Raw genomic sequence first — 23,001 nt, 5'->3', positions numbered from 1 at the left:
TGAGACACCTTTTGTCAACTGTTGCTCAAGGGTATGGAACTGAGCTTCTTCCTGCTAAACACTGCACAGGATATGTATACTGCTCCATGGAAACACTAAAGAAAGTTTAGATGCCCTGGATGACTACTGAACATAGAAGATGGAAAGGAAACTACATCCTGTACTTGACCCAAGGATGGCCCATTAAAGATGATCTGGTTGGTCATTTTATGCAACTGTTGGGCAATAGGTTGCTCTGCTGTTGGGGTCTAATGTTCCCTCTAATTTAAAAGTTACATGCACTATTGATGGAAAGCTGCTTTAAGGAGCATTGCTTAGCTGCTTCACTCCCTGAATAGTCCTGAAAATACTTTATTACTTGCTGGCTTGAGCCAGGTCAGAGTCCAGAGGTGAAAGGATAGAAAGTCATGGGACACGTTTTCCTAAAGAGGAAATCCTTAGCAATCAAAACAAACTAACAAAATGACTTCTGTCTTTGGAGAAGATCTCATCTCTCTGTTTTACTGCTTGCCTCTGTGTGTGGAGAAGCATTTGTGTGGCAAATGCTCCCAGTTTCTGTAACATCTTCCCCCCGCATCTGCTGATGTGGGAATATTTTGATGAAGCTGTCAGCCTGAGCTTTTTCCCCAGGACTTTTCCCTGCTTTCCTGCAGCCTTAAGTGCCACAGTGGGGCCTTTGCAGCAGACTTTTAAAAGGAGGCAGAATTGTGGCACCAATCAGATGCAGGGCTTGCACAGAGGTTCCCAACTCTTAGGGGTGGGGCCTCTTGTTTGCATGGTCTGAAACTGGGGCTTCCATGTCCCTGGCATCTGTTTCACCTGTTTTCCTCTCTCCCCCCCCCCCCCCGCCATTCAATTTAGGAAGCTTTTCTTTCCTATGTATCTTTGTGAATTTGTTTCTCCCCAGCTTCTATGAATGTCTCAGCTCTCAGTCCCTGTCATTCCCTCCCCAGCACTTCCTCATCTTTCTCCTACTCCTTTTCCAGTTCCCTCTCCCCCACTTGGTTGGCTTTCTGTTCTCCCAGTGCAAAGAATGGTAGCAACTGAAAAGTGTTGACAGATACAGTGCTCCTACAAAAAGAAAAGGAGTACGTGTGGCACCTTAGAGACTAACCAATTTATTTGAGCATGAGCTTTCGTGAGCTACAGCTCAAGTGAGCTACAGCTGTAGCTGTAGCTCACGAAAGCTCACGCTCAAATAAATTGGTTAGTCTCTAAGGTGCCACAAGTACTCCTTTTCTTTTTGCGAATACAGACTAACACGGCTGTTACTCTGAAACCTGCTCCTACAAAGCAGCTCTTCACTCTCCACCTCCTGGGTCTGTAAGCATTTTGGAGAACATTAGGATACTTTTTTCTTAGAAGTGCAAGAGGAGTCATACAAAACTCAGCAGAATACACAACTCTGACAGTGGTCCCCAGCCTGACTCCTGGCTGATTTGAAAAATAATTCTTGGAAAGCATTGTATCATCACTTTTCTCCCTATGGCTTGCTTGTTCTACCTTCCCCCTGGGCTACTGGCTTCTTCTTGCCTGCAGTGAGAGTGCAGGTTCCATTTCCTGCTTCTTGCTGTTCACCACTGCATGTGTGGTCACACTTCTGCCCTCTTGCTGAACTAGGCACAGCTCTGAAAACAGGGTGTAGGCTACTTAGTATTTGCTTGTCCCTTAGTCTCAGGATGGTTTTTCAAAACCTAGCTAAACTAGGATTATTGGCAGATATGCTGGTGCTTTCCCGATGTTTACCAAAGGGCTCTTTGTAGGGTTCCAGTGGAAGCAGAAGACAGGCAGACAGAACAAGTAGAGGCTTGAAGAGAAGCCATGGGAGGCAGTCTGGTAATCTCCTGACCGCTTTTCTCCTCTCATGCAGTCTCTCTTGGCCTTTCCCACAGCTGTACTCCCCTGTTCCAGCCGGGGCCAGTCAGGGTATGTCTACACAGCAATGTAAACCTAGACCCCTTTGTGTCCACACAACAGTTGTGCTAACTTAGGGTCCCAGGACCCTGCAAGGCTGGAAAGTCTGAGCCTGTGTTAAGCTGGGATCTAAGGTCTGAGCTCTATTGCTTTCATATGTGCACACAGCTCCGGTTTGATTCGGGTCACAGATGTATCCCAGAGTTCCTTGGGCAACTTACTTAATCCTCTTTATGCTGACAATCTGTGGTACAGTCTCTTGCACTGTATTGCAAAATGAAGCCACACATCTCTTTGCAAATGGCAGCAGCTTAGGTCAGCGTTAGCCCATTGTCTGCTGAGCACTGGTCTGGAAGTGCCTTATCAGAGAGCCTACAGGGTTTTCAGTGGAGACTGCAAAAAGCTTCTGATCGAAGAGAGCTGCTTTCTGGTCACAAGAGCACAGCCCAGGTGCCTCAGTGCATACAGCCCCAGGGAGGGCCTGGGAGCAAGGGCCAGAGAGCGGAGGGGGGACTAAGCAGCTGCCCTGCAGGAAGAAGGAGCAGCACGACTGGGGGAGGATGACCCCCAATACCTTGGCTGCTCCCCTTCCCTGCACATCCCCACTCTGCTCTTTGCCCCTGCCCCTGCTCTCCCTGGGGCTGCATGTGCAGAAGTGCCTGGGACACGTGCATTATCAGGGAGGCGAGTGGGAGTCAGCCCCAAAACCTCCCCGCAGCCTCCTGTTGCAGCTGCTCCGTTTCCTCCTCAGTGCTGAGCAGAGCTTGCCTGGAGCAGGGAGCAAAGCTGATGGGTGGGAGACAGCTCCCGGCTGCCAGAATGTTGGGGGTCATCCCTCCCACAGCTTTGAGTCAGGAACTCTGCTGCTCTCCCTCCCTGCAGGGCAGCTGCTGGTTCCCCACTCCACTCTGTGGCCTTTGCTCCTGGGCCTTCCCTGCCCTCCCTGGGGCTGCATGTGAAGGGGCACATGGGCACTGTGAGGGTGGTGAGTTGGAGCCAGGCCCACAGCTTCTGGGGTGTAGTGGGGGCAGGGATAAAGGATCCTGGGGGAGTGCTGGAATACACTGTATCCCAAGCCCTGGGGATGCACTTCACTGCTCCGGAGCTGGCAGGGCCCAGGCTGAGGCGGGTGTGTGTGGTTTTTTTCCTCTGAAACCTACCTTTTATGTCAAACTTCAACACACACGCACAAAAATAAATAAAAAAACAACCATCTAAAACCACCTTCATGGAACATCCCATTTTAAAAATTAAGACTTGCCAAGCTCCATTTGAATAGTCTGACAGCCCTGGAGCCTGATGGCCTAATTATCCTCAGGACAGGAGCACGTGGGCATTTTCCTGCCAGTGTGACTCAGCCTAGAGGTGAAGAGCCCAATTCTCATATTAGATGGTAGTTCATTCTACTGACAGCCACGAGAGGAGCTAATTATGCAGTCCATGAGCTCCATATGGACACCTGTGTCCCATCAATAGCATCCATCACGGTTTGGAAAAAGGGTGGGCAGCAGAGTTTTCCCACAGTACAACACATTTGTAAGGCTAGTGTGTCGACATGGGAAGGGGTGTGCTAGATGCTCTGGGCTAGGGTTACTTTGATTCAGGTCTGTGCACTGCAGTGTGGATGCCAGAGCCCTTGATTTGAGCACGCGTCAGAAAGTCATAGATTCATAGATACTAAGGTCAGAAGGGACCATTATGATCATCTAGTCTGACCTCCTGCACAATGCAGGCCACAGAATCTCACCTACCCACTCCTGCGAAAAACCTCACCTATGTCTGAACTATTGAAGTCCTCAAATCGTGGTTTAAAGACTTCAAGGAGCAGAGAATCCTCCAGCCAGTGACCCGTGCCCCATGCTACAGAAGAAGGCGAAAAACCTCCAGGGCCTCTTCCAATCTGCCCTGGAGGAAAATTCCTTCCCGACCCCAAATATGGCAATCAGCTAAACCCTGAGCATATGGGCAAGATTCACCAGCCAGATACTACAGAAAATTCTTTCCTGGGTAACTCAGATCCCACCCCATCTAACACCCCTTACCTTAGGGTTAAAATGCAGTGTACGTACTCAAGCCCAGGGTTCCCTGACATGGGTCAGCTGACGTGAGTCCCACTAACCCTAGGCTTACATTGCTGTGTAGACGTACCCTCAGAGGCAGGTACAGGAGCAGCCCTTGGAGCTCAGTGCCTCCCATTGCTTTTTCCTCACTGTTGGCTGAGTAGTTTGGTGGTCATATGAAACTGGAACTGTCATATTCCTCCTAGTGAGATCTTGACTCCCTGCCTTCCCCCTCCCCCATCCTATTTCACACTTTCCCATTGGGCTCATAGGGGATTAGATTAAGAGAGAGTTTATGATGCAGCATGTAGAAAATATTCTTTAAATACAACCCATCAAAGGCCCTTGCATAAGATGCTTCTGCGCCACAATGAAGTTAAACTTTGTTAGTATGGAGGGAGTGTTGTCTAGTAATTAGAAAAGATGTCTAGGAGTCAGGACCACTGGATGCTATTCTTGGCTCTGTTACTGACTTACTGTCCACTGGGCAAATCACTTCAGTTGCCTGTGACTCCCTGTCTGTATTAGTAAAATGGGGGTGATAATACCTGTTTTCCTCACAGCACATTGGGAGGCCAAATTAATGTCTGAGAAGGACTCTGAATACTATGAGCAAAAAGAATGAGGAGTACTTGTGGCACCTTAGAGACTAACAAATTTATTTGGGCATAAGCTTTCATGGGCTAAAACCCACTTCATCGGATGCATGCAGTGGAAAATACAGCAGGAAGATAGATAGATAGATATATACACACACACACACAGAGAACATGAAAAAATGGGTGTTGCCATACCAACTATAATGAGAGTAATCAATTAAGGTGAGCTATTATCAGCAGGAGAAAAAAAAACCTTTTGTAGTGATAATCAGGATGGCCCATTTCCAACAGTTGACAAGAAGGTGTGAGTAACAATAGGGGGAAAAATAAGCATGGGGAAATAGTTTTACTTTGTGTAATGACTCATCCACTCCCAGTCTTTATTCAAGCCTAATTTAATAGTATCCAGTTTGCAAATTAATTCCAATTCAGCAGTTTCTCGTTGGAGTCTGTTTTTGAAGTTTTTTTGTTGTAGTATTGCGACTTTTAGATCTGTAATCGAGTGATTGGGGAGACTGAAGTGTTTTCCAACTAACCCAGGAACCTATCCTTGCAACAAATCCTGTTGCCAACTCTGTCCACATATCTATTCGTGGGGCACCATCATAGGGCCTAATCACATCAGCCACGCTATCAGAGGCTCGCTCACCTGCACATCTACCAATGTGATATATGCCATCATGTGCCAGCAATGCCCCTCTGCCATGTACATTGGCCAAACCGGACAGTCTCTATGTAAAAGAATAAATGGACACAAATCAGATGTCAAGAATGATAACATTCAAAAACCAGTCGGAGAACCCTTCAACATGAAAGCTTATGCTCAAATACATTTGTTAGTCTCTAAGGTGCCAGAAGTACTCCTTGTTCTTTTTGCTGATACAGAGTAACATGGCTACCACTCTGAAATCTGAATACTATGAGTACAAAGTATTATTAACATTTCTGCTCCATTCTTGTCAGCTGTTCTGAAAAATAACTAACCCGGTTGGATTCCTCACAGAGCAGAGGAAGTATTCATTGTTCTCAGATTAGCACAAAAATAAAAAAGAGTACTCCACCTAGGGGATCAGTTACAAGGGGATCTATCTACCTTGCTTTCAGAAGTTGTTAGAAAGCTCGTTAGCTGTTTTGTACCACCCAGCTGCCCCTTATGGATGTAACCTCCCTGGTAATTGCTTGGTTCCCAATTACTATCCTGTCTCAGGGTAATGGGTCCTCTTTATAGCTTTTCCCCACAATATGCCTGGTGTGCCTCAAGACCTTTGAAATTGGATTCATAGTCTCCATTGCTTGCCCAAAGTTTGTAAAAAAAGGTTTTGTCACTCCTGCCTTCTTGCCTTTCATGGGCAAGAGCCCAACAGTCTCATGTTCCATGCGTGGGCAGCCTGTACTTTTCAATAATAACGTTACATTATTTTTTTAAATGCCCAGCTGCGCCAATCAGGATTGCATTGTGCTAGGAGCTGTACAAACACACATGAAGCTACTGCCTCCACCCTGAACAATTTTCATTCTAAGAATAAAGATGGTCCTGATTCTCTCCCATTCTCTCTTTACACCATTCCGTAGGCAAAAAGAGGGTACAGTGGCCTCCCCTTAGGGAATACCCTCAGCGTAAAGGGGCTTCCCTGGTGGAACAGTCCTATGCAACTCCTTGCAGCCCCTAGCACAAGGGGAGAGTTAATGGTGGGAAGGGGCATGGCTGGAGTGAGCTGTGTGTTAGGGGGCTTATTCCCTCACCCACTTACTTCCCTGGTCCTTCTCGCATGAACAGAGAGCGACAATACCCGAAGTCCAAAGGTGCAAACAATTCAATGTTTATTGGGGTGAACTTCCAGCAAGCATGATTCCAGTTTCCTTCCTTAGTATCCTCCTTCCCAGCTCTGACACCACAGAGCCTTACACCTGTGTCCCTGTTCCCATTCCTGCCCTTAGCAAAACATTATTCCAATTTCCTTACCCCCATTTCCCCAGTTAGCAAAACATGATTCCAATTTCCTTACCCCTGTTCCCATCTCCCCCACCCGCATCCCCATGCCCACCCATGCACTTCCTGATTGACTGCAGACTATATAGTAAAACTTGACTTCTGCTTTGCTATACCTTAACCAATCATGTTCCTGAAATTTAACTAACCAATCCTAACATTGTAACATGATTATGTACCCAATTATATCCCACCACCTTAATTAGTTTACGCCCAGCAAAATTAATTATACAGCAGACAGAAACAATCACAGAACCAGACATAGATTATACAGACAAACAATAGCAAAGTGGGAACTATAATGACAAAACAGTACAGAAGTGAGGATTTCACATCCCAGCTATTGATAAGTGAGTTCTTGCCAGACAGGATGCTATCAAACTAAGTTTCCTTTTACATTTTCTAGGCACTTCCCTTTCTCTGGAGGTGATAGGCACTATCAGGACAGGATTGTATCCTAACAGCCCAATAGCACCTTATTTCAATGTGACTAGTTTGGAATGTGAGGATGTGACCGTTCACTTCCCAGCTTATGGCTGCCTCTGTTGCTTAGCCAAAGGCCTTAGCCTAAGAACAGGGCCTCAGACTGTCACAGTAAGAGAAGGCCCTTACATTGGCAGACAGTGATTTTGATTCTCTTTTGTACCTCTATAACTAGCCAAGTGATAAGAATACACTTAAATTCTTAGAGTATAGGCCTTTACAGACAGGCCTGAATATCTATATCCTAACACTGTGCTCTGACTGTTCTGGGCTGACAGTGGCCCATAGGCAGCTGTGGGGGCCACATATAGAATTCTAGAGGCACAAAGTTGATTTAAAGCCTCTTTTGTTCCCTTCCCTCCCCATTGCCTGGGCTCTCTCTCAGAATTAGGGCCTATGATGGTATAAGGCCTTGTTCCTGCAAACACTTGTGCCCATGGTTACCTATCTTTATTAGTCCTATTGAAGTCTATGAGACTACTTAGGGTACTATAAAATTAAATGTGCAGAAGTGTTTGCAGGATCAGGGCGTAATTCACTATGAAAAATTAGATTTTAATTGTAAGTAAGGAATACTTGATTTTATAAATTAACTACTTTGCATAACCCTTTTGGAAAGACTTTTCACATTAGCAAAAATCTCATGACAAGAAAGAAGAAATATTAGCTCACGAAAGCTCATGCTCAAATAAATTGGTTAGTCTCTAAGGTGCCACAAGTATTCCTTTTCTTTTTGCGAATACAGACTAACACGGCTGTTACTCTGAAACCTGACATTAGATAAACTAAGTAGGAAACCAAATCTACAGATTACCTTTTAGACTAAACGCTCAGCTTTGATCCTTCTGGCCCACTTGTCACACTGCCTGCTAAGAATGGAATCTCTGGTCTCTGAGGCATTTGAAAGCTGGAAAGGAGTGGTGGAAACAGGGTTGAATTAAGGCAGTCTGAGTCCCTAGGCGCACCATAACATAGAGGTCCCACTGTGGCCCCATCCGCATTCCATGGTCCTGCATTCCACTTGGAGTGGCCTGGCAGAGGGAGGGCTCCCTCCCCTTGTAGAGAATCCCTTTCTCCTGGAGTGACAACAGGGACTTTCCCCTGCTCCCCTCCACTGAGGGGTAGTGAGGACACCAACAGGAGTCCCCTCTGGAGGTGTAGGGGCAGGAGCATGGGGTCCCCCAGTAACTATCCCAACAGCTGAGGTGCATTGGGGTTGGTGGGTGGGCTTACTGTGCTTGTCTCGTGGCACAGTTTCCTCCGTTGGGTGGTACTGGTGGGGCTTCCCAAAGCACTGAGATGCATGGAGTAGTTCACACCTCTTAGAGCCATTCTTTCAGTTTTCAGAACCAGACAGATATCATTCCATCTGTTATGCTCTGTTCATATTTTCAGACTTTAATTCACAACCATATGGCCTAGATTTTGGGGTTTTTTTTTCCCCAAGGAAAGCTGAGATTCTGATTTCATTGCCTGATTCCAGGAGCTGGCATTTTAGGCCTGGGTCTGTAGTGCTTCAGCCTTAATCCAGCCCTGGATGGAGCCTCGTAGTTTGAATAATTTAAAACTGAAATGGCCAAAACATTAGTATCACAGCGAGCCATGCTGCCTTGGGAGAGATGGACTGGATCTCTTTGATTTCCAACTTCTATGATTTAAATGCTAACCCTTTCTGAGATTCGCTGCTTAAAAATGCCTGACTTCTGCATTTCAAAAGTTCAGTGCTGTCTGTTATGGAGGCACTGGTTGAGACCACACAATTAAAATTGCAACTGCTATTCCATTATAAAGCTTAATTTGACTCTTTCCCACTCTGACTTTAGTTGAAAGAGCCATTGGTCTGAATTTATGTAGGTATTACCAGTTTTAAAAATGATTTTTAGAAGTGTAGAAATAGAATGGTTTGTATTGCATAACTTTAAAAAAAAACCAGTAATTTTCAGAATGAAAGAAGTCCTTTTGTGATTCATTTATTTTTGCTCTTTTTTTTCTAGACATTGATTTATTGCAGATATTTGAAAACTGATATATATGACACATATTTGAACACACTGCCAGGAATCTTGTCATTTATTTTTCCATTGATTTCTGTTTTTGTTTTGTTTTTTAAATATACACTTTTAAGCGATGCAGTGGTTGTATGTTGGGGATGTTGTGGTATATTGGTTGTCAAACAAGTCTGTTGAATGATAGATTTGATGATTTATACGTTTGGCATCTAAAACTATAGATTGCCAACACTTTTAAGTTTTAGTCACCAGAAATGCTGGGCCAAAATGAACCCAGTCAAAGAGTAGGATTTAAAAAGCAACAGTCAATACAATTCAAACTAATAGAATTCCAAACTTCAGTTCACGACTATCAGTACAACACTACCTGAATATCATATGAAGCATTGTTGATTTTGTGAATTGTGTATGGCTTATGAACAGGAAGGCTTTGTACAACCTTTGCATGAATAAGAGTAAGACATAAAAGGTCCTATGCACAGTTCTGAGAGGAGAAAGTTCTGTGAAAAATGGATAAGACTAATTTAGATGTAGTAGTCATTGTGAGTGTTTTGTCTGTGGGTCAGAGTTAAGGTTGTTTGGGTGCCAGTCATTGAGAATGTTTTCATTTTATGGGTTTTTTACATGAATTTTAACATGTATTGTTAATGAATGAGATTGCTTTCAAGAAATTCATGGATAGGAGGTTCATCTTAGGAGTCTTGGGCTATCTTTTTACCTTCTCCCTGATCCCATCAGTTCATATGGCCCATAAATCTGTGGAAAGATATATGTTGACTTCAGTGGGCTTTGGATCAGGCCCTTTATTGGGTAAAGTTCAAAACAGTGTACTTAACTTCCAGACAAGTTAACATCCAAGTTTTTTGACAGTCTATGTTTCATGTCCTCAGGATGATCAAGAGAAGTTATATTAATAGTTCTCTTGCCTTTTTGGTGGCTTTGCTTTTATTATTGCTTAAGTCTCATGTTATTAGATTAGGTGTTATAAATTTCTGAGTATATAATTCCCTCTACAAGTGACAAGTGAGCCAAACATGAACCACATTAGCGCTGTGGATCTTTGTCCCAGTCTGGTGGCTGATCCACACAGAAGGATAAGAGTCTACTGATCCTACCAGCTACAGAAGTGATCCCTTTAACTGTAGTGGTAGAGTTTCATGCATTTAGTGCTGAAGGTTCCACATTCAAACCCATTAACAACCCACTCAGGGGATGTCATCAAAAGTGCATGTTAGAGAGGGGCTTTTATGTAAGTATATGACAATTATTAACACAAATGCAAATAATCATAAATACCTATACCGAAAATAAGACTAAACGTGGTTATAACCTGTGATATGGGGAATAAGATAAGATTTCTTTTTATTAGAGGTAGAAGAGTGTGTTTATCAGTTATGATCTCTAAGTATAATAAAGCTGTAAATTAATCTCCAATGGCAAAAGGGAAGAAAGAGCACTATGGGCAGGGGGACTAGGGCTAAGGAAAAGGCCACACTTTTTAGACAGGTTTGTGCAGTTCTTTCTCTGAAATCAGATGTTGCAGTGTCATTTATGGGTGTGGTTTTGTTCCCCCCGCCCCGTGTCCCCTGATATTGTCACTTTAGAGGTGTGGTGTTATGCAGCATGAGAAATTTCCACAGCTGTGTTTGTGTTAGATGGGATGCCACCACCTAGGCCTTGGCATCAGCACCAGGAGATGCTGTTGTTCACCGTGGCAGATCTGTGCCTCTTTAGGACTTCCCCTCACCCCCCCAAAAAGGGGAGCAAGCAAGCATTTGAGTTCTAGATCTTCATTGCTTTCAGTTGGGATGAAGCTTAACAATTGTCATTGGCTGGCATAAATGGACCAAATCTGGGAGGGAAAATTGCTGAGCCAGTTGCTGTGGCTGGATTTTACACAGTTGTGTTGTATTCTCTAGGGATGCCCAAATGTATTCAGTGCATTGGAAAGAGGTGAAACAGTTCAGTGTTCAGGTCACTAGCATGGTGTAATTTTAGAAGAGTGCGTGCTGAACAGTAACATTGGAGCTATGCAGATTCATATCACATTAATGCCCCTGCCCAGTGCTTAATTTGTAATGAAAGAGGTGCTGGGGCTCACTGCCCCTACCCAGTGAGGGCCTGGTCCAGGATCAGGCCCCTAATGAATTACGAACCTGTTGCTGGGAATTCTGTATGGAGCTGGGCTCCTCTCCCTCTCTCTAGTGCCTTCATGCTGCCAACATTGCTGATCCTCCCCCAGACCCAGACATCCCAGACCAGACATCTTGATCCCATGTAACCAAAGACACTGAAATATCCCCACTTGGTTGCCCAGCCAATAGTTAAGCAATTGTTTTAACAAAGCTGTTGCCCATCTGGCCTCCAGGGAGTGCCGAGGCCGTAATAGTCAGGCACTATGGTTAGTGCTAGCTTCTGGGGCAGAGGGAGGGAGGGGTTAAGGACAGATTATTTTTTCTTTAGAGACTGGCGTCCTCGGAAAAGGGCTGAAGTAGGAAACCTAGCAGATGTTTTTAAAGAGCGAGGCTTCTGCATTGAGCCTTACAGAGGCAATTGTCTTAATCAGTCACAATATACTTGAGCATTTGAAGCTGTCCCTTAAACACACAGCTGTCAAAAACAGGCACACTCCTGCCCCCAGCTAAAACCCGGGTGTGCCTTCGTCCTTCCCACTCTGTCCCTGGAAAGCCTGATAACTCCATGTAAAGGCGTGGATGAGAAGGAGAGGTGCTTCTGGATGGTTTCCTTCCTTCCCTCATGTTGTGAGGCTGCCTGTAACTATCCTGGCCCCATACTCTATAATTTCTCCTTCCGAATGCTGTTCCAAGCCTTTCCCTCGAACACAGATTCTCTTTATTTTAATGTACAGTCTACATGTTGCTCATAGATTTGACCATAGCAGGGTGGGGCTTTAGAACCTGAATCAGTGATCTAAGAATAAACCTATTCAAAGAATCCATTGACTGCCTCCTGACCTCTGTGGATCTTGTGTTCTGAGATGTTCCAACCATACTGGCCTGCAGGGGAGGGGAGTTTTGGGACACACTTGTGAGAGAAGTAGCATATGGGAAGAAATCTTTTCTATTCCTTTTCCTTGGAGATGACCCAGGCCTCCAGAAGTTAGTGGCCAGTAGAAGGGAAATCCGGCCCTTCGCTATTGAAGGGAACTCCATGGGAGGAGTGAAGGGGGGAATGAACTGACTTTAATCCCTCTCAGTAAGTGTTTTTATTTTGCTCTTCTTTTGACACAAATTGTCTTGAGCAAACACCTATTGAAGGAAGGATGCCTTGTCCCTATGTGAACACACATGGCAAACTACAATAATCAAACCTTCAGCAGGACAAAAACTTTGAACTCTAAAGCACTGTTATTTTCCAATTAAAATTAGGATTTAAGGTGAGCCTGCCTTGTCTATCTGATCATCTCTTTTATCTGAGCCCCATTGTTGTGCTATCTGAACAGAAGTGTCTCACAATCTGCCATTAAATAGTATGACAAGTCTCACTTATCCTAAGTAAAAGCCCCGGAAACCAGATGTATTGAAGGCCAGGTGATGTGTTTTTTGTTTTGTTTTGTTTTGTTTTTCAAACTTTTGTGGCTTAAAAAAAAAAAGGCCTAATCAAGTATATTACAAGGTGGAATATCCGGTCTGTCTTGCAGTTTTGAAAAGCCTGCTTTAAAAATTGCTTTAATCCACTTCAGAAGTGTGGATCTAAATCTCTGGCTTTTTTTTTTTCTTTCTACTCATCCCATAAGATGTATTGCTCCGGGGGGCTTGGAGAATTGGTGATAGGATATGGAGGAGCTGTCATTTGGCCACTGATGATGGAGGGCAAGAGCACCTACATGACTTAGAAGCCTGGGTCCCATTAAAAGTCAATGGGACTTAAGCTCCTACAACACTTTGGTGTTTTTGAAAATTTTGCCTGGGACTCCTGTATGTTTGTAAGGTTTATAAAGGACCTAAATGGAAGTTGCTCATCCTCACAAACCCTGTGAGCCCTGAAGCCAGCTCTGTTTTTAGTGTTGTCTTCTCTAGTTTCCCATCTATAATGTTGTAATTTTCTTATTTTGGAAGGTGATGAATGAAGAAGACTTTATTAAGAAACTGGACTGCAAGCCTGACCAACACTTGAAGGTGGTGTCCATCTTTGGGAACACTGGGGATGGCAAGTCACACAGCCTTAACCACACTTTCTTCTATGGTCATGAGGTCTTTAAGACATCGCCAGCTCAAGAATCCTGCACGGTCGGTGTATGGGCAGCCTATGACCCAGTCTGCAAAGTGGTGGTGATTGACACAGAAGGTCTGCTTGGGGCCACAGTAAACGTGAGCCAGAGAACGCGGCTGCTTCTGAAGGTCCTGGCCATTTCTGACCTTGTCATCTACCGTACGCATGCTGACAGACTCCACAATGACCTCTTCAAATTCCTTGGGGATGCTTCAGAGGCCTACCTGAAACATTTCACTAAGGAGCTGAAGGCAACCACAGCCCGCTGTGGCTTGGATGTTCCTTTGTCCACTCTGGGTCCTGCAGTCATTATCTTCCATGAGACTGTGCACACCAAGCTATTGGGCTCCGGTGAGTAGAGAGAAAGAAACAGTGAATCAAAATATAGCTAAATGTTATTTGTTAATTGGACTGCCATGTGGAAGATCTGGGTTAAAGTCTGGTCTTGCTCATGTTTCAGGCTGGCAGAGGGTCTGCAGAGGCAGCATGCTATGCTCTGATGGTGGAGTGAGGGATTTATGTCACAGGGTAGCAACCCAGTTAGCCAGTTAATGATCAACACTGATTAGTCCTGAAGGGAGTCTCCTGTGATCCTCCTCAACATAGGACAGTGACTGTGGCATTGGACCATGAGGATGGGTAATAGAGCAAGGCAAAGTGAAAGTGGGGACCCTAACATTATAATAGGGATGTAGAGGACCCTGTCACAAAAATAAATGAAACAGATCATACTTACAGAACTAAATGGGTAAGAGGTATGAAATGGACTTGTTTATAAACCTGCACCCTTCCCTGGGCACTGGTATTTCTGGGGATTGGTACCATTCCTAGGCAGGCATTAATTCTAGGAAACAGACTGAGTGTGTGGTCGCCAATGGCTGGTTGGTTGTCCTGCTTCTTCCTATGGGAGTCGCTCAAAATATGCAATATTGCCCGTAGGTTTTCCTTCAATGCCTTACACGATGTCAGCACCACTATGTTGTCATTTCTCACCACTGTCTATTTCCTTCTTCAGCATTTTAACTTGGTTCATTGCATGCCAGACTAAGCATATTTAAGTCATAGTGCTTGTTTACACATCTATGAGTGAAATCCTAGCTCCATTGAAGTCAGTGGGCATTTTGTGATTGACTTCAAAGGGACCAGGAGTTCACCTACTCTTTCAAAGTGTACACTAAAGCCTGTTTTGGCTTTGCCCACCCCTACCACGCTCTAATATGTTGGGGGGAGCCCTGGTCAGTGCACCTGGCTACATCAGTGCAGATGGGGTTTAGCTTCCTTCTGTTTGTGTACATCCAGAAGTGCCCTGCTTTGCAAGACCACAGCAACTCCCTGCAGGCCCACAATATTGTTGCTGGCTTCTTCAGGGTGGGTGTTTGCTGACCACAAGGCGCTCAGCAAATAGAAAAAACAAGGAACTCAGCCCAGCATCTCCCTACAGTTATTTTTCAGAATGTATTTTTAAGCAACAAAGTGGCTATATAAAAATGGCATCACCTTCTCACCTTGGTAGGTAAATGTAGAACAAATAAGGAAGCAGGATTTCACACAGCATGTAATTAGCTGCTGGAATTTACTGCCTCAGGAGGTCAGAGTTAAATGCTGTAGCTGGTTAATTTTATGACCAATAATGTCAGTTGTAGTTATATGCACAAAGGCAGGGTAATAAAAACATATACTTCAGAGCATCAGCTGATCTCTGTGGAAGCCAGAAGGGAATCCACCCCCCTAACACACACCGTATGCAGCAACGCACAGTTGTCCAGCTTGACGGACAATGTTGGAATGTCTGAGTTGTGTTTTTTTAAAAGGGGTGGGGATTTGCCTTCCTATGAAGCATACACCATATGCCATTGCTGGAAGCATGTTCTAGGAGTTGGTAGACTGTTGGTCTGACCTGAAATTGCTAATTCTGTGTTGCTTGTTTTTTCTGGGGGAGAGTAGACCTAGACACTCCCTTTCCTGCCATAGGGTCTGCACGTAGAATGAACATATAAGGAGTGGTGGGAATGAAGGCACTAATGCTAAACCTTTCACCGTATGGCCTAGTGGCCCGGAGCCAGGAACTGCTGAGTTCTATCACACTTTAGCATAAAGTTTGTTTTTTTATGTCAGATATGTCAAATTGGCCTCTAATTTTGGGTGCCCAGTTTTAAGACCAGTAAGCCCAGATTTTCAGAGATGCTAACCACCCACAGTTCCCATTGATTTCAGTTTTAGCTGTGCTAAGCAGCTCTCAACTTCGGTTGTAGGGGGCTAACACTGTATCCAAAACAGAGGCGACTTTTGAAAATGTTTCATTCTGCCCATGTGTCAAATGGGGAATACTTGTTTATCTGCATCACAGAAGAGTGGTGAGGAGTAGTTAGGAATGTGAGTATAGCACTTTGCCTTGTTAAAGCACTTCCTGGTTGTTAAATAGTGTTATGCTAAACCAGCAGTTGTTAATACACCTGTTACTGCTTTTGAATGGGTTTAGATCACCCTTCTGAGGCACCTGAAAAACTCATCCAGGATCGCTTCCGGAAACTGAGCCGCTTCCCCGAAGCCTTCAGCTCAATCCACTACAAGGGAACGAGGACTTACAATCCCCCCACAGACTTCTCGGGACTTAGGAGAGCTGTGGAGTACCAGTTGGAGAACAATACAACCCGTTCCCCACGACAACCTGGGGTTATCTTCAAAGCACTGAAAGTAAGTCATTTGCTGAAGAGTGTGGCTCACCAGCGGTTGGGGAAGAGTCTCCCGGGGTCCTTATTCATGTCTGTCGCACCATTCCCAAGTATCGTGTACCCTAATAAAGTTCCACACAAAGCTCTAATGCAGAATTGCAGATATCTGGAGAAAAGGCAAGTCTTCAATGTATCTCATATAGACGGTTGAATGGGCTGGGTGGATCTACCCCAGGGGAAGACAGCAGGACAGGGGAAAAATAAAGAAGAACGGAGGGAGACCCGCTAAGGAATCAGATGGAAAGGTTAAAGGAGAACCAGAAAAGCAAAATCTCAAACCCACAGCTGGGAGAAAGCTGACTGGGGGAGGAAAGCGTGATAAATTTTATTGCAAGTGACAAACAGTTCATGGAGGATATTTATAAAGATGCTCATGGATCTGGCCAGGAGGAGGTTATCAGTAACTTTCTTAAGAGCAGCATCAGTACTGTAATAAGGGTAGAAACTGAATTCAGCTCGAAAAGAGATGACTAAGAGGGGATATGATAGAGGTCTATAAAATCATGAATGGTGTGGAGAAAGTGAATAAGGGAGTAGGTTTTTTTTATTCCTTCAAATAACATAAGAACCGGGGTCATCCAATGAAATTAATAGGCAGCAGGTTTAAAACAAATGAAAGGAAGTATTTCTTCATGCAACACCCTATCTATGAAACTTCTTGCCAGGGAATGCTGTGAAGGCCAAAACTATAGCGTGGTTCAAAAAAGAAAAGTTCATGGAGGATAGGTCCATCAGTGGCCATTAGCCAAGATAGGGATACAACCCCATGTTCTAGGTGTCCCTAGTCTCTGATTGTCAGAAGCTGTGAGTGGACAACAGGGGGTGGATCACTTGCTGATTGTCTGTTCTGTTCATTCCCTCTGGAGCACCTGGCATTGACCACTGTCAGAAGACAGGATACTGAGCTAGATGGACCATTGGTCTAACCCAGTTCCTAGGTTCTGATTGCAAGGGATCTGAGAGGTGAGGAAGTAAAGGCACTGGGTACAGACAGTATACTGAAGGAGCTGGGAGGCAAAGGGAAGGAGGGAGATGTGGCATTATCTGGAGAAGCAAGTGAGATCAAGGGAGAGATTGTTAGGATTAGAGATACAGTAGCATACTTGAGGGCCGATGGAAAGGAGCTGGAGGGGTGGAAGAGAGGCTGAAGACCTCTCTAATATATCTATTATATTATCACCATAATACCAGTGGGCTTCCTAAGTATTTAAAAATAAGAATAACAATCACTCTCTCTCTGTAGGAGAAAGAGCATGATTATTTTCTATGTATGTATGCTTGTGATGAACTTGGTTCTCCCTCAAAAAGTTGAAGAAAAGAGTTTTTTGCATCTGGTTCTGAAAATGGTTATTCCTGTGTCCACTATTATTTCCTGAGGGAGGGAGTTCCCTGATCTGGATCTGGCTTCTGTGAAAGTTCTGTCCCCTGCACTCATACGCTGCCTCCTGTTGGTGGGCATTTTAATTGCTCCAGGGGAATGTAGCTGTCATGGGAGGTCATGGTTGGGAAGGGAAAGGTTAGTTGTCAGGTGGTTAGGGCCAGCCTCAGAGAGGGCTGTGAATATCAGAACACGTGACTTGAACTGGACTCTGTATTCAGTGGATAGTCACTGCAGATAGCGGAATGCTGGGATGATGTGTTCACAATGATCTGTGTTACTAAGCAGACTGACTGCTGTATTTTGAGCCAGTTGGAGCTTTTTCAGGGTATGTCACTTTGTTTCTAGTTATGAGTTGCAATAATCAAGTCTGGAGGTCACCAATGTGGGAATCACTGTCCAGGTTTGTATCCGATAGGGTGGAGAGCAGTCTGTGAGCCACTAAAATGGGTATTTTTTGGCACCATAGCTATGTGACCATCCAGTAGCTTCGAGGAGTCCAAAAGAACCCCAAGGCTGTGATCTGACTGAACAATCTGAGAGCAGATGTTCACAATTGAGGGAGTTGTTACCTCTATAACAAGTCCTTTAGAGCTCTTCCCTCTCTTTCTCAGCATTGCCTCAGTTCTTCTCTGGGTTCAGACTTAGCCAATTGCTCTTCATCCTGGCGCTGATTTCAGCTAGGCATTGGGAACGCTGGAAGCCAGTACTATTTACATTTGACATAAAGGAGACATACCAGCTGGGTATAATCCAGGTGGTGCTGGCATTACAGTCTGTATTGTTTCACCAGCTCTGCCACTGGCTTCCTATAGATGTTGAATAATATGGGAAAGGAAGGGACCATTGCCCATAAGAATGGCCCTACTGGGTCAGACCAAAGGGCCATCTAGCCCAGTAGCCCATCTTCCGACAGTGGCCAGTGTGCTAGGTGCCCCAGAGGGAATAAACAGAACAGGTAATCATCAAGTGATCCATCCCCTGTTGCTCATTCCCAGCTTCTGGCAAACAGAGGCTGGGGACACCTAGAACATGGAGTTGTATCCCTGACTATCTTGGCTAATAGCCATTGATGGATCTATCCTCCATGAATTTATCTAGTTCTTTTTTGAACCCTGTTATGGTCTTGGCCTTCACAACATCCTCTGGCAAGGAGTTCCACAGGTTGACGGTGCATTGTGTGAAGAAATACTTCCTTTTATTTGTTTTAAACGTGTTGTCTATTAATTTCATTTGGTGACCCCTAGTTCTTGTGTTATGAGAAGTAGTAAACAATACTTCCTTATGTACTTTTTCTACATCAGTCATGATTTTATAGACCTCAATCATATCTCCCCTTAGCCGTCTCTTTTCCAAGCTGAAAAGTCCCAGTCTTATTCATCTCTCCTCATATGGAATCTGTTCCATACCACTAATCATTTTTGTTGCCCTTTTCTGAACCTTTTCCAATTCCAAATATATCTTTTTTGAGATGGGGCAACCACATCTGCACACATTATTCAAGATGTGGCGTACCGTGGATTTATATAGAGGAAACATATATTTTCTGTCCTATTATCTATCCCTTTCTTAATTATTCCCAGCATTCTGTTTGCTTTTTTGACTGCCGCTGCACATTGAGTGGATGTTTTCAGAGAACTATCCACAATAACTCCAAGATCTTTCTTGAGTGGTAACAGCTAATTTAGACCCCATCATTTTATATGTATAGTTGGGATTATGCTTTCCAGTGTGCATTACTTTGCATTTATCAACATTAAATTTCATCTGCCATTTTGTTACCCAGTCACCCAGTTCTGAGAGATTCTTTTGTAGCTCTTCGCAGTCTGCCTGTGCCTTAACTATCTTTAGTAATTTTGTATCATCTGCAAATTTTGCCACCTCACTGTTTACCCCTTTTTTCCAGATCATTTATGAATATGTTGAATAGGACTGGTCCCAGAACACACCCCTGGGGGACACCACTATTTACCTCTCTCCATTTTGAAAACTGACCATTTATACCTACCCTTTGTTTCCTATCTTTTAACCAGTTACTAATCCATGAGAGCACCTTCCCTCTTATCCCGTGGCAGCTTACTTTGCATAAGAGCCTTTGTCAAAGGCTTTCTGAAAATCTAAGTACACACTATCCACTGGATCCCCTTGGTCCACATGCTTGTTGACCCCCTCAAAGAATTCTAGTAGATTGATGAGGCTTGATTTCCCTTTACTAAAACCATGTTAACTCTTCCTCAACAAATTATGTTCATCTGTATGTCTGACAATATTGTTCTTTACAATAGTTTCAACCAGTTTGCCCGGTATTGAAGTCAGGCTTACAGGCCTGTAATTGCCGGGATCATCTCTGGAGCCCTTTTTAAAAATTGGCATCACATTAGCTATCCTCCAGTCACTTGGTACAGAAGCTGATTTAAATGATAGGTTACAGACTACAGTTAGTAGTTCTACAATTTCACATTTGAGTTCCTTCAGAAGTCTTGGGTGAATACCATCTGGTCCTGGTGACTTATTGCTGTTTAATTTATCCAAAACCTCCTCTGATGACACCTCAATCTGGGACAGTTCCTCAGATCTGTCACCTAAAAAGAATGGCTCAGGTTTGGGAATCTCCCTCACATCCTCAGCCGTGAAGACCTATGCAAAGAATTGATTTAGTTTCCCTGCAATGGCCTTATCATCCTTGAGTGCTCCTTTAACACCTTGATTGTCCAGGGGCCCCACTGGTTGTTTAGCCGGCTTCCTGCTTCTGATGTACTTAAAAAAAAAATTGCTATTACTTTTTGAGTCTTTGGCAGCCATCTAGCTTCAGTTGGAGAAGGACCTGAGATATTTTAATCCAGGGTGTTTGTTAACCCCTGCAGTTTCTTGGATTTGAGCCAGGATTATTTGGTGACTGGGTGAACCAAATGCCACAGAGAGGTCAGAGCAAGATGAATATGGGTGTACTTTCAATGTCTTGTGGACAGGAGGTGATCATACACCAGAAAAATAAGTGCTGTTTCTATGCCATGTTCTGGCCTGAAGCCTGATTGAGAGGAATCCAGGAGACTGGCGAGCTGACAGATGGTACCGGAGACTCTTTTTTGCTAGCTTCTTGATGAGTTTGCAATTCCATAAGCCAAGGGGATACCAGGATGGCAGCTGCCATATTGAAAGGAACAGGCTGGAGCAGGGTGGGCAAACTTTTTGGCCCGAGGGCCACATCAGGGTGTGAAACGGTATGGAGGGCCGAGTAGGGAAGGCTGTGCCTCCCCAAACAGCCTGGCCCCCACCCCCTATCCGATCCCTACCACTTCCCACCGCCTGATTGCCCCCCTCAGAACCCTCCCCATCCAACCCCCCCCGTTCCTTGTCCCTTGACTGCCCCCTCCCAGGACCCCCACTCCTAACCGCCCCCCCGGGACCCCACCCCCTATCTAACCCCCCCGTTCCCTTTCCTCTGCCCCCCTCCCCCCGAACCTCTGCCCTATCCAACTGCCCTCTGCTCCCTGTCCCCTGATTACCCCCCGGGACCCCCTGCCCCATATCCAACCCCCCAGTTCTGGTCCCCTTACCATGCTGCTCAGAGTGGCATGTCTGGCAGCCGCGCTGCCCAGCCGGAGCCAGACACACTGCCACGCTGCCCTGCATGAGCACACAGCCCCACTTCCCAGAGCGATGCCCACATGGCGGCATGGCTGCACAGCAGGGGGGATAGTGAGGGGGCTAGCCTCCCAGGCCAGGAGCTCAGGGGCCGGGCAGGACAGTCCCACGGGCTGGATGTGGCCCATGGGCCGTAGTTTGCCCACGTCTGGGCTAGAGGGAGCTTAGGTAAGGAGGAACAATTTAACTTGCCCTTCCCACCCTGGAGTAACACTACTAAACATTTAACAGAAGAACATAAAAATGGCCATACTGGGTCGGCACATTGGTCTATCTAGCCCAGTAACCTGTCTTCCGACAGTGGCCAGTGCCAGATGCTTTTGAGAGAATGAACAGAACAGAGCAATCATCGATTGAGCCATTGCCTGTTGTCCAGTCCGAGCTTCTAGCATACAGAGTACAATGGATAATACCAAGACGGGAGAGGTTGCAAGTGCTTTGGAGGATAGGATTATAATTCAAAATGATCTGGACAAACTGGAGAAATGGTCTGAAGTAAACAGGATGAAATTCAATAAGGACAAATTCAAAGTATTCCACTTAGGAAGGAACAATCCATTGCACACATACAAAATGGGAAATGACTGCCTAGGAAGGAGTATTGCAGAAAGGGATCTGGGGGTCATAGTGGACCACAAGCTAAATATGAGTCAACAGTGTAACACTGATGCAAAAAATGTGAACATCATTCTGAGATGTATTAGCAGGAGTGTTGTAAGCAAGACACGAGAAGTAATTCTTCTGCTCTACTCTGCGCTGATTAGGCCTCAACTGGAGTATTGTGTCTCGTTCTGGGCACCACATTTCAGGAAAGATGTGGACAAATTGGAGAAAGTCCAGAGAAGAGCAACAAAAATGATTAAAGGTCTAGAAAACATGACCTATGAGGCAAGATTGAAAAAATGGGGTTTGTTTAGTCTGGAGAAGAGAAGACTGAGGGGGGACATGATAACAGTTTTCAAGTACATAAAAGGTTATTACAAGGAGGAGAGAGAAGAATTGTTCTTCTTAACCTCCAAGGATAGGACAAGAAGCAATGGGCTTAAATTGCAGCAAGGGAGGTTTAGGTTGGACATTAGGAAAAACTTCCTAACTGTCAGGATGGTTAAGCACTGGAATAAATTGCCTAGGGAGGTTGTGGAATCTCCATCATTGGAGATTTTTAAGAGTATGTTAGATAAACATCTGTCAGGGATGATCTAGATAATACCGAGTCCTGCCCTGAGTGCAAGGGACTGGACTAGATGACCTCTCAAGGTCCCTTCCAGTCCTATAAGTCTATGATTCTAGCAGGCAGAGGTTTAGGGACACCCAGAGCATGAGGTTGCATACCTGACCATCCTGGCTAATAGCCATTGATGGACCTATCCTCCATGATCTTATACAAAAATATTTTTAAGCCCAGTTATACTTTTGGCCTTCATAACATCCCTTGAAAGACTTGTTTTACCAAAGCAAATGGACAGATTAACAGTATGGTACTTGTCTTTTCCAAGATGCCTCACAAAATAAAATATTTGAGGAGTTTTAATTATATTATTATTTTACTTTGTGCATAGTCACCCAAGGGACCATCAGGAATTGATTGCCTGGTAGAGACTGATATATACATAAAAGTCAAACAATATTGTATTAAAGAATGTGGTAACTCTTTAAAGTAGTAGCGTGATATTTAGTTCATTTGTTCAGCTCTTCAGTATTATCATGACGGGCTCCAGGAAAACCTTATATAGATAGAGTTGCCTATTAGAGGTGATGTTTAGTTCAGGCTTCATGGCAAACAAAGCCTGTAAAAATGAAACTTTTAAAATAACATTATTCTGCCTCTTTAAAGCATTAAATGTAGCTTTTTAAATACTTTATAATACAGGTATAAGAACTAGGGTTGGACCCTGAAGCTCATTGTTAGCAGCGGTAGGCACGTTATAAATGCCCAAGACAGACACAGTTCAACCATT

General features: G+C 44.6%; 1 protein-coding gene across 2 annotated transcripts in view; it reads left to right on the top strand.

The window, feature by feature from the left end:
* The window catches only part of ZFYVE1 (zinc finger FYVE-type containing 1), a 39,979-nt gene that overhangs the window by 5,576 nt on the left and 11,402 nt on the right, over window positions 1-23,001 (top strand). For both annotated transcript variants that reach the window (XM_074955594.1, XM_074955595.1), the window contains 2 exons: window positions 13,135-13,639; window positions 15,768-15,982. In XM_074955594.1, the coding sequence (XP_074811695.1) occupies window positions 13,135-13,639; window positions 15,768-15,982 (720 nt within the window). The remainder of the gene's footprint in view (window positions 1-13,134; window positions 13,640-15,767; window positions 15,983-23,001) is intronic.

Source organism: Natator depressus, chromosome 6, assembly GCF_965152275.1.
Source record: "Natator depressus isolate rNatDep1 chromosome 6, rNatDep2.hap1, whole genome shotgun sequence".
NCBI lineage: Eukaryota > Metazoa > Chordata > Testudines > Cheloniidae > Natator > Natator depressus.
This window is presented reverse-complemented; position numbering and strand designations above follow the sequence as displayed.